The following is a 12071-nucleotide window of genomic DNA, read 5'->3' on the forward strand; positions in this document are numbered from 1 at the left end:
TTCTAAAGGGATTCATACCTTCATTAGGAAAGAAAAATTAACTGAAAAGCATTGGGTTTAATTACGTCAAAGGGGGGACACACACACAATACAAATCTATAACAGGCATCCAGCAGTATTTTTAACAATCTGAATTACATTGTGTAATTCAGTTTAATGCCATCTTAAATGTTAATCATAGAGTTACATGTGAACAGTAGAAAGAAACCTGGAGAGAAATCTTTTAGATGTGACTTCAGAGCTCTTTTCTAGCTTAGTGTATATTTCTAGCGAATGGTTTCTTGCAGCTCTATTTATAGCTGCAGCTTCAGCTGAGCTGCTTTTTATAAACGGGTGTGCTGTCTCTTGCTGCTTGGACTAAACTATAAAAAATGCACTTGCACAGTGGCAAACGTGTCTCTGCACAGGAAGCTGATGTAAGGCAGCTGCTGGGTTTTCAATTCCACCGCTCACTTACACTGCACTAATTCAGCCCATGCTACAGAAAGAAGAGGATCCTAATTGATAAGGAGATGTTATTAGATAAGCAGGTGTGAATTGTCACAACTGATTAAAAAAAACACCCACCCAAGTCTGTAGAGTATAAATGCCTCCACACAGCACCTGCAAAGAAGCAAGAGGTTATGTTATTCAGTGTACTACTGATGGGAGAGTGGCAGCAGGGATGGGACTCATAAATCAGTAGGCATGAATTATTGCCTGGGTCCAAAATGCCCAAAAAAATCAGTTGTGAAGACTCCTGGTACTCTAAATGTTGGTGTTTATAAAATAAATCTTGTGTGTTCAGTAGAATTCAAGATGCCTGGAAAACCGCTGCTGTGAAAGTGCTTGCCAAAAGATACTGGTAGTAATAACAGTAATGCTGTGCCTATGGCATACTAGTTCTGCAACTGTGGCTGCAGAAAAGAAAGATAAAACAAACCAAGGTAGTCAGTCACACATCCCCAAGCAGCACCGTAAGAAGCAAGGCTTTGCTCTCGCTCTCTTCCCAGCTTGGAAGTACATAAAAGGATGAGGGACCTGGCCTGAGGAAGGGCACTGCTGGAGCCCCAGGGAGGCCTGCGGGGCGGGCTACCCGCTGAGGTGGCACCGAGGCCGCTGCTTGAAACCGGACCCAAACCCTCACGCCTGGCTGTCCGGGCATCCGCACTCCCAGGTTTAACACCACTTAGTGGAAACGCCCGGAGTTCCGCCGGCACCGCGACCCCACAGCCCAGCCGCGCCTGGGGAGCCGGTTCCGACCAGCCTGCCCCAGACCTCTTCTGGGAAAGGCTTGATCTAGTGCTCCCCACCCCTGCAGCCCTTTCCGCGGTGCTAAGGGCCCTGCTGCCCGCCTCTGCCACGCAGCCCGGGGCCTCCCTCTGGGCGGCGGCAGAGCGTTGCCGAGTAACGGTGCCGCTCGGCATCATGGCCTCTCGCGGCCCGGAGGGGGCCGCGGCAGGCCATGGCCTGGAAGGGTCGGGAGGTGCTGAGGAGATGCTCGATTTTGCGGCAGGAAGAAAAACACAGCCTCCCCTCTCTGCCCAATCCGCCTTTAGCTTCATCCCGACCAGCCGGGAAGGCCCTCCGGAGCTCAGCTACTTCAACCGGAAGGCCAAGGTGAGGGAGGGAAAGGGATGAGCCAGAGAATTTAGCGGGTCCCAACGAGGCAGAAGGGACAGGCTACACCCGTGGATTTCCCTGCACTAGCTAACAACATAGCTAACAAGGGCTCAGCCCTCATCATGGGGGACTTGGTCAAGCAGGTGCCTAAAAGAGTTCCATTCATATTTTAAATGCCAGCAGAAATGCTGTATGTTGGCCATGAGCAAGGCTATTTAATGCCTATATAGCAGGTTTCATTTTCAGAGGCCTTTGACAAGTGTAATGTGTGTCTGCTACTTGTGGATGGAAAATGAGGGTAATTGCCATTGGATGGCAAGAGAAGGCAGAGACATGGTTTGCTGGGGATTAAGGTACATGGTATCACTAAAACGTGAGACATCTTCAGGGAGAACACTAGCAAGGCATCTTCTATCAGTGGGGTTGGATGCAGCACGTCTTTTCTTTCCGGTAATGTGCACTCTCAGACACCCTTTAATAAGAAACTGCTCCATTTTCAGTAGAGGGAAACGGCTTTCAATGTGCCTTGCCGAAATTTTCCATATGCTCAGCTTTAATTAAGAAAATCAATAGAGATATTTGAGACAATAACATCAATATATACCTTGATGATAACTGAATGCTTCTGATGGTGTTACACTAACACTTAACATGTAACTCAAATAGACTAGCAGGGAGTCTCACTTGTCACTGTCTGCTGTGTTATGTTATCCCTTTCCCTCATTCTGTCTTCACATTTAAAATTATAAATTAAAGCAATCTTACACCTTCAGCTCCAGTTACACTATACTTCCTGGGTGGCAAATCTTTCTCTCTCTGAAGAGTTATATGAGACATTGAACTACAGCTTTTTCCTCAAAATAAAAGCCTCAAACCAACCCTCCACCCCCCCCCCCAAAAAAAAAAAAAAACAAAAGAAACAAAACCGAGTAAAAAGTTCTGAAATGTCTATTAGATCTATGTAATATAGCAATATTCTGGCAACATATATTTATTTATAATAATAAATATACTCCATGAATGCCCTCCCCACCCAAATGACTGACTGCTGAATGCAGACTACTGGGCAGTGGTGCGTTTGCCCACTGTGTGGCCCTAGGATGTGGGTAAGGGTGCAGACCACAGCGCAGCACTGGGCATGAAAGGGACAGTAAATTTCCTGCATTGACTAGGTGGCCCTGCTAAAAGACAGGTAGATTTGTAGTGTCAGACTCTTTTGTGTTAAATTCTGTGTTTCCTTGGGAAGGTGTCTGAGCCAAAACAGCAGGCACAGTTGGTGCCATGCTTAACAGAACATCGTAAAGAGAGCACAAGAGGAAAGCTGGAGCAGGTCAGAGGGCTGGCATGGTGCTCTTGGGGCTGGTAGAGCTTGCAGTCTGCATAGAATTAGCAACCATATGGTAGACCTTTTGCTTACAGTATGAGGACTGTTTTCACACTAGCGATTACATGGTTTGTGGAAAATGCTGCTCCAGTGGCATGGATACAGAAAGTAGTAACAGCTGTTTAATAGGTTTCTTCACAGCACAGGCCTTGGCCACAGGGGAGGAAGCAGAATCGACCTATTCTTCTTCACAATTAAGAAAACAGATCATTCAGATTTTTTATTTAGGAAAAAGAACTGCATTCCTTTTTTGCAGGAATGGCACTAAAATCAACTGTGTGTCAGAGACAAACTGAGAGACTTAAGAGCACATAGCCAGAAGCCAGAACTTCCTGCCTTTTAACCTACTGGCTGACAGTTGCTCCTTTGATTGATTTAAAAAAGTTACTGTAGCCACTTTGTGTGGCTTTTCCTCTTCTTTGACATGGAAAAAGCTATTACTTACTTTTTGTGTGTCTGCAATATTAATGAATGCGAAGTGCTTAGCTTTAGTAGTGGTACACAGAGGATGCCCACCCTGAGTGCAAGTTTATTGTCTGCTCTGTATGATTAACTTGTTCTGATGGGTTTAGAAAACAGGTCACTACCACCACCTATGCCAAGTAAGTCAGCATTTAACACGGAGAAACAACAGCAAAAGTTTATGAGTATATTGAGCACAGAAGTGTTGCCTTTTCTGGCAGATCTTAAACAGATCACCTGGGACAGGGCTAATTTTTAAAATAACAGCCTGGCTACCTATCTGCAGAATCCAGAAAGAATGAATTATCTACTCTGACACAGGTAACAAATAATGGACAAATAATGCCACATGAATGAAAACAAAGGAGCAAATAACATTCCTGGTGGTGAGCACAAATTAGATGCCCTTTAAAATTCTGAATGCAACTGGTAGCGCGGAAGGAAAAGAGAAACAAGGAGGCACAGAAATAATAGCAATGATGGAAGCGAGAAATCAAATGCAGGATGTTCTTAAATGTGCCTGAAATTCTCTGATGCTTGCTAGTTTCTGAGAAATGAAGGTTTAAATCAAACCACCTCCCCTCTTGCCAGAACCAAGTAATGGAGATACTCTTCCAAATTAAGCCTGTGATTACAGCAGTGCCTCACTACACTCTTAACTATGGTTTCCTTTTAATCTCTTAATGGAACCATTACAGCCTTCTTGACCTGCCCTGAGTTGATTATTTTTGGAAGATAGAATTGTGAATTGTAAGACTCAAAGTACAAGAGGTTTTTAATGGCTAAATTGGGCACACTGTAAAATTAGAGGAAAAGAAAACCCAACAAAATGGACAATTTTTCAAATTTGTAGTCAGCCATGAACAAAAACAGTGACTGATTGACATGTTTACAAGAATATGGACCTTTTAGTGAACTGACAGCATATTTCAAAAGAGGATTTTGCTTTTCTTTCCTTGAAAACTTTTCTTGTTTTGAAATACCTTTGATACCATTTATGAAACTTCTTGACTGGATTTCACAAATGCGTTTGTTAGCAGATCAGCTCTTTAATGCTGCATATTTGGATGCAACTATGTCAACGGGTACCTTAAATACAATAATATTCTGGCTTGGGTTGTGCTGTATTTTCATACATGACAGATACATGCATACTAGTGGATCACAAGATTACCACTGTGGCATGCTTCTGAATTCTTCTCAGTTCTGCTTTAATCAGCAATTAAATGGTGATTCCACTGCAGGATACCTTTGTCTTTTTCATGCCAAAGGAATTCTGAAACTGCCTTAAACTTTCCTTTCACATTACAGTGTCAGATCATTTGACAATTATATGGAATTAGGAAGGAGAATAAAGTTCAGAAATTAAAAAGAAATAAAGCAGTTAAATTTCCAGAAGTTACAACAGATTACTAAATTGCCACAAGGGAAATTTCAGAGCTGAACAGACTTAAAGATATCACATGTTATTAGGTATTTGTATTGTAGACTATTCCAAATGAGTGACCCAAAGTTGCTAATGGTAGCTCAGTGATACTACAGTTGTGATTGTCTAATGATACATGTGAACCATTTAAGTACTGATTTGACTACATATATTCTGTAACCTGTAAAGTTAAGCAATAGTGTGAATTAGCCATCTTTTCCCCTTTTCTCAAGACAGGAGATGTTTCCACTTATGATGCCATTTTTAAAAGACAAGAGGGTTACAACAAACACCTTCACCGAAGTGACAGACAACATGCAAAGAGTCGTGGTCTTAACATTATTGAGGAGGTAACCCTTTGATAAATTCATAGTTATCTTTGTTAAATGTATTTCATACTTTTTGACATGACTGGAGACCCTAGGCATTGTTTTACCCTTTATAATGCAGTCTGTATGGTAGCAAAGGAATCAGAAGGAGGACATTGTTGTCCTCAGCCTGGAAGTTTAGGGGAAAGCATTAGCTAGAGAAGATACCTGAGTTAGTTCCTGCTCTTTGGTATCCTGTAGATTTTCAGGTGACAAGGCATATGCGAGATATACACACAGCAAGGCACAGCTATTTCTGTTACCCTTGGAAACTCCTTTTCCCAAGAGGGCTGGATTCAGGGCCCCAAATCAACCACTGTCCTCTGACATACACCCTCCCTATGCCAGCATTAGTGAGAGAGCCCAAGTGCCTGATGCTGGTGAGTTTGTTATACAAACTTAAAACAGATTGCCCTGCAAGAAGGAAATTCACAGTGAGCTGGTGCAAATGAGGGGTCAGTCAGAAGACCATGGACATGCCAGGAAAAGGTTCGGCAAAGCATTCAAGGCCAGCAGAATCTGGGTTTGGTGTGCAGACTGATAGCTAAGGAAGTATGCAGCCATGTTTTTAAACAGCTGCCTTGAAAACAGAAATACTGTAATATATATGCATATATATATACATATTTTTCCATGCAGCAACCTGAATACACATGCATACAAAAGTGTTTATATATTTCTGTTTCTACACACACACAAAAGCTGTCAGAACCCAAATGAAGTGCAGCTTCTGTGTGTTAATGGCCTCAAAATCCTATTGGGTTCATGGGATGCAAAGAGATGGGTAGGCTAGGAATTGCTGCCCATGTTGGTGGTTACATATGACAGAGGTGGAAGAAAGCAGAGAGAGATAAAAATTAAAGTTAGTTTAATTGGTGTGCAAAAAAAGGTTGATATTTTGTGATAAAGGCCATTGCTTATGATTCATCTCACTAGCAGCTATATATGCCGGACATTTCAATGCAAGTGAGTAACCATAATGCCCCTCAACATTATCACATAGTGCAGGGAATATTAGGTGCTCCCAAAGGAATCCCAGGAGTACCCATTCCCATCAGCTGCTCGAGCCTAGTAACTCAACTGTAAATACGCACGCGACCAAAAGCCATGCAAATGACTACTCCAATTAAAAATTAACCTCTTTTTTTATTTAAACAAAACAATAAACCTCCTTCCCCAGTTTCAAGACCAAACTCCAGATAGGAAATGTGTATATAAACATTTTATCAGTGTAGAGTTAAGGTTTCTCACTGAGCTCTTAATATCAACCAGAAAAACATGTATGGGCCAGAATTCATGCCAGCTTTGCTGGGCAGTGCATGCAAGGGACTCTGCCTGAACAGGTGTCCATTAATCCAGCCCTTGAATTAGCATGGAGACACATCAAACCCACAGCTATTAAAAGTTACAACATGATCCTCCTGCACTTCACAACCCCCAACACTGGACTTACTTACCCATAGCTAAGTTCAGGTCACATATTCAACTCCTGCCTTAATTACCTCAGTGGCCCTCACAGACTTTTTTATAACAATAACTATACTAGAAAACATTATAAATAAAAAGGCCACAATTTACATCTTTCTAGTACAATGCCAAAAGCAGACAGGCTGAACCCCCCATAGTACACTGCTTTCCTGGAAGTGGAAAAAAAAACATTGCAAGTAAACCCTTCATTTCCTGCAGAGCCTAGGTGCACCCTAGGAATCCAAGAGTACTGTCATAGATTCTTGATTTAGCTACATGTAGCACTGTGACTGCAGCAAAGTGTTTGCAGAAGGCTGCTTTCAAGTGTTCACAGTGCTAGAATTACACTTTGTGAAGGCGTGTAGCAGGACACTTCCCAGCCAACTGTTGGAAAATCTGCTGAATGCTGAAGCCACAAAGATGAAATGCCACTGTGCACAGTCAGCGCTGTGCAGCTACCAAGGATGCTGAAAACTCAATCTTATTTATTTAAAGGGAAAACAAATTATCGGAATTACATACTGCTGCCTGTCATTAGCACTGTAAACCCTGTATAACTAGCAAAGTCCTTCTTGATGGTATAAAGATTCTGTTGTTTCTCCTTTTTCAACATTTTTCCTCAACTGGGGTGAGGGAGGAAATGTTCCTGGTTTTTGACTGCCACTCTTCTTGACTTGATTTTTGTTCTGGTGGAGTTAAAAGCTGGTGTAGCGAGTAACTTTTAATTGAGTGGAGCAAGGAAGGAAGGAAGGGACGAACGGTAGTTTTGGACTGGGCTTTTCTGTTGGGTTTTTGGTTTAGTTTGGGAATTTATGTTTTTTTTTTTGGCTTTTGAAAAAAATGGTTTATAGCATCTTTCCAAGAATCACAGGTCAAGTTCTGGCCATAACTATAGAAGTTACTGACTGCCCAGCTAAGAGACCTCTTGGATCTGTGCTCCCACCTGTATCCTCACAGGATACACAGAGGCTCATGGGTTCTATCGTAAGTGCTGATATGGCTCAGGCTTGCATCTGTTGTAGCAAAGAAGCCATTTGTTTGCACTTGAACTGTGGTGTGGAATCAACATTTTGATTCTCCTTTTAGATATCATTTATATTGTAAGACTAGATAAGCATATTGGGGACCAAGACTTACTGTGTTAGCCACTGTGCAAACATACAAGCAGCCTGATAAATATGAGACCTTTGGCTAGGGAAAGAAAAACAAACAGTTCCTGTCTTTCCCTGCTGACTCCTGAGCTCCTTGTTGCTGTAGCACAGGAAAGAACTGCAGACTGCAGACAGTAATTGCACAGTCACTTAAAGTACAGTTTTCTAAGAACAGGCTTAAAATAATCTTTTCTTGGTCAGATTATTGTTCACCAAGTCCACCTCTCATCATTGCAGAGCAGTTATTTCCGTAATCTTACAACTACAATGATTTTTAGTAAATCCTTTCATTGTGCAAAAATACACCAATATATGCTTTATATCCTTCAGGGAAAGTTTTCATAGACTAATGGTTGCTCAGAGTTTTTCTTTAGGCTTTTTTTTTCATATGGGGCTTCTACTGAATTGTGCAAGCAGCATAGGTGTTCCGGGACACAAGTCTCTATTTTTCGAATGAATCACACAAGTCACTGTACAATATGAATGCAGGGAAAATCTATGCCACTTTCCAGTAACATAGCATTTAGTTTTCCAGTAATCACATAGTAATCATCTCTTTGTGTGTATGTGTGTGTGAGTGTATAAAAAGTTACCAGTCCACAGTAACTCATGGCACAGACCCATATCTTACCATCTTGTCATCTAGGGATACATTCATGGTTTATTAATAAACATAAAAAACTAGATCAGGGATGGAACAGTCAAGAGTGCAGATCACTGCTAAGTACGTATACATCTGTATAGCAGATGCTGTACAGTTCTGTCATTTTGCCCCAGACCATAGCACATTTAGCAGTAGGTAACTGCCAAGTATTCACTCTGTGACTTTCTCATAAGGAAACTTATATTTTCACAGGAAATGGCAAGACCTGTCGCTGTTTTGTCATCTTCAGAGCATGGGAAGCGCATAAATAAGCCCCTAGAGCAGCCAGTTAAAACTCATGCAAGGATTAATCACGTGAAGGCAGATTTCTACAGGAGAAATGGCATCATCTGCTTAACGGAAAGACCTTGTCCAAGCCTGCATCCATGCTAAATCTCTCGTATCTGTCATTGCCAGCAACATTTATGTGGGGAAAAAACCCACCTCCTGTCAAAAAGCAATATGGTGCTCTTTTGCCTTTTCCTCTACATTTTAGTTAATGAGAATGATTCAGATTAAAAATAGGATGAAACAGCAGCTGTACTTTTCCTATACTTATTCAAATGCATGTCTTCTTCATACAATCTCATGAAAATCTCATGAAGAACAGCCATCAGCAAGAGCTGAGCATTTTGGGCAGCAACACTAGAAGCAGGACCTAGAAGACAGCTGTCTCTCTGCAATTTTAGGCAGTGCTTCTACATAATTATATACAGACTTAATATTTAAGCAAGATTGGTCCTCAAGGAATCATTCGTCACTGACTTCTTAGTCCTTACAGTGTTGTTACAGAATTGCCAGGTGCCATTTTATCTGCCTAACAGCTGAATGTGGATTCAACCGAGATTTTCCGCAAAGGGTGGGCTGACCCGTAAAAAGACAAGTAAAGAAATTATCTGACTTCCAGAAATGCTTAGCAGTTTCAGCAGACTTCATGTGGATGACCAAGTAAAGGGAACTTCTGTGTATTTAGCATTTAAATAGACAAAATCTGGGTTTTGCCGATTTCCGGCATCCATTTTGCTGACTTTCACTATACAAATGGTGTCTGACGGATCTGACCTGTTCAAAAGTATCAGAAGAAAAATCATCTCTGGTTCTGTATCCAGTGCTAAAAAAAAATAAATAAACACCACCAAAGAGTAATACTGGCAGAGCAAGCCCTAAATAGTTTAGTAGAAAGAATGGAAAAAACATAAGGATTTGAGCAGTCGTCATTTAAAAAACATGTTTAAGAGTAAATGTCTAACCCTGCTTAAACATTTAGTGCCTTGTATTCTCACTGAATCCAGCACTAATGTTTTAAGGTAATTTCAGGAGAAAGAATATGTCCTACAGGGTATGCATCAGTTTGGTTCTCAAGAGCCATTGATCCTGTTGCTGTTTAAAGCTGAGGCAGTATTGTTCAACAAAGAACAACAGCCAGGCTGATTATACCAGAACAAGGACTGGAAGTCCACAGCTCTAACTGACACTGGAGTTCTGTCAGGTAGTTACACAGAGGGAACCTGGATCATTTGTGAACACAGTGAATCTCTTAGTGAAAAATAATAAAACCAAATAACTTCTTAATCTGAGGCATGGATAAGTAGGCAATCAATAGCACTTGTTTGGCATGATGTGAAAAGCAGAGCACACAGGGCAGCCCACTCTGAGAGATGTCTGTTACTCTCATAATGAGAGCGTGACCACAAAGTTCCTCTATATTCAACGAACTAAGGACAAGAAAGCAGTAACTGCTACATTCCTTTACAACAATAAATACTTCGTTAAACAAATCCAGTAGCATTAAATGAATCACAGTAAGAACAAAGTGAGAAGGAAATGTTTTCTAACAATACCAGAATGCTTTCTCAAAAATCAGTATCAGATGTATACCAGAGAAGAATGAGCTGGAATACAGCCCTATTCTAGGCAGGTTATTTTTAGTTTGGGACAATCAGTACAAATTACTTGTTTTAATTAGTCTTACTATATTTACAAACCATCTGTGGAAATCAAATTTGTTTGGGAACACCGCCACCTTCTGGCCTATGTGAGAAATAGGCATCACCGGCTCATTTCCACTGTGACGAAAGTTGTAATTCATCAAAACACCAGTATGAGTTTTCCTATCTCATTTCTTTGCTTATGTCACCCCCCTTCTCTTTCAGTCCCTTCTCATCCCTCCTCACTTTTGAACTTTCCACAAGTTGTTCCACCTACTACTTGTTTCTCGTTCAGCTTAGTGGTTGACTTTTCCCTTCAGTTCTGTGTCAAAAAAGTACCATGATTTCTTCCATATTAGGGAGGAGTTCTTTATAAATGTCTGTAAGGACATTTCAATCCTTCTTCAGTTTGTTTCACTAGCATGACAACTTCCAGATTACCGACGTGCTGTAAGCTTGCCACTGTACTGTTGGAAAGTATCTCGTTACCTCTTTATGCTGCCTCACCTGTTGGTGCTGAGGTACTACTCACTATAAGGGTTTTATACATGCAACAAATTAACATGAACAGACTGCACAGCATGACACAATGTAAACATATTTTGGATCTGGTTTTTGCATAAAAAAAATCTCCAGGGATTGTTGGGACGCCCACAGCTCACAAAACAGTAGCCTTAAAAAGAAAAAATAGCCACGTTCCGTATCTACTGGTGAAACACAGAACTTTAAGGATGTACAAGTTTCACCTTTTTTGTATCAAATCCTAACAAAATCAAACCAAGTGATGCTGGGAATTCTGCTTTGCTACTTACAAATAATTCCACACAGGACAGGATGCACAAGCCAACATGAAAATGTATTTACATGGCAGCTCATCAAGTATACTTTATGCAATCGGGAGTAAGGTTATGTTATTTTCCCTTCATCCATCTGTAAAGAAACATGCTGACCCAAGTTAGGGCACCCTTGTTCCAGCTGACATGGTTACTGATTCCAGTTCTCAGTTCTACCCTTCTGCCAGAATTAACACTCATACAAACAAAAGGACTGTGTGGGACATAGCTGTTTTGAGCTCCAGAGTGTGTTTCAGTTTAGGTTTGAATGGCAGACTGTAAACTGAAGGAACTCTGGAGCATATACAATACCCCACTTAGACAGTTTAGCTAAAACTGCCACCAAAGACAAAACTACAAATAGTATGTGTTAAGAACTTCAGATGGCCCTCACAGAGACAGCTGTGCAAGTCCACTATCCTGTGGCAGCTTTCTTTTACAAAGTAACGTGAATCTTTAATAAAAACCCTCATTTTCTATAAGGCATTGCTATTTAGTGAACAGCTGTCTGAATCTCTTTAAACATGAGCAATAAGCCAATATTGTTTGTGCAACTACTGCAAATTCTGGGTTTATGAAGGACTGGGGAAATCACACAAAACGGCTATAAGCAAATTGCACAGTTTCTTTTTATACTGTTAAGAAAAGCCCTGACTGGTAGGTAGCATGGCACACTAGGTACATTCAGACCAGCCAGTATCCCTGATTTGTCCATCTGCAGTTGTGAGAACCAGTGATGATACAAAGGAAACACAGCACTGACTGGCACTTATATCTGTTAGCTTATAATAAATATTTACACTAAAC

General features: G+C 41.1%; 2 protein-coding genes across 2 annotated transcripts in view; one reads left to right on the top strand and one right to left on the bottom strand.

Annotated features, from left to right (window-relative positions):
• SEMA5A (semaphorin 5A) overlaps positions 1-12071 on the bottom strand; it is an 831366-nt gene that overhangs the window by 203073 nt on the left and 616222 nt on the right. The window lies entirely within an intron of this gene.
• On the top strand, positions 1280-9040 carry CFAP90 (cilia and flagella associated protein 90). Its single transcript, XM_061449200.1, has 3 exons — positions 1280-1599; positions 5108-5224; positions 8717-9040. The coding sequence occupies exons 1-3, from the start codon at positions 1408-1410 to the stop codon at positions 8894-8896; spliced, it is 489 nt and encodes a 162-aa protein (XP_061305184.1). The 5' UTR covers positions 1280-1407; the 3' UTR covers positions 8897-9040.

This window comes from Pezoporus flaviventris, unplaced genomic scaffold, assembly GCF_033815535.1.
Source record: "Pezoporus flaviventris isolate CSIRO_AGI_PZ_B2104156 unplaced genomic scaffold, CSIRO_AGI_Pfla_v1 ptg000007l, whole genome shotgun sequence".
NCBI classification, from domain to species: Eukaryota; Metazoa; Chordata; class Aves; order Psittaciformes; family Psittacidae; genus Pezoporus; species Pezoporus flaviventris.

What these genes read in the sequence shown, in the direction of transcription:
- CFAP90 (XM_061449200.1), top strand. Translation starts at nt 1,408, where the DNA reads ATGGCCTCTCGCGGCCCGGAGGGGGCCGCGGCAGGCCATGGCCTGGAA. An exon ending in ACTTCAACCGGAAGGCCAAG is followed by an intron (nt 1,600 to 5,107) that starts GTGAGGGAGGGA and finishes CCTTTTCTCAAG; the next exon opens with ACAGGAGATGTTTCCACTTA. An exon ending in GTCTTAACATTATTGAGGAG is followed by an intron (nt 5,225 to 8,716) that starts GTAACCCTTTGA and finishes ATATTTTCACAG; the next exon opens with GAAATGGCAAGACCTGTCGC.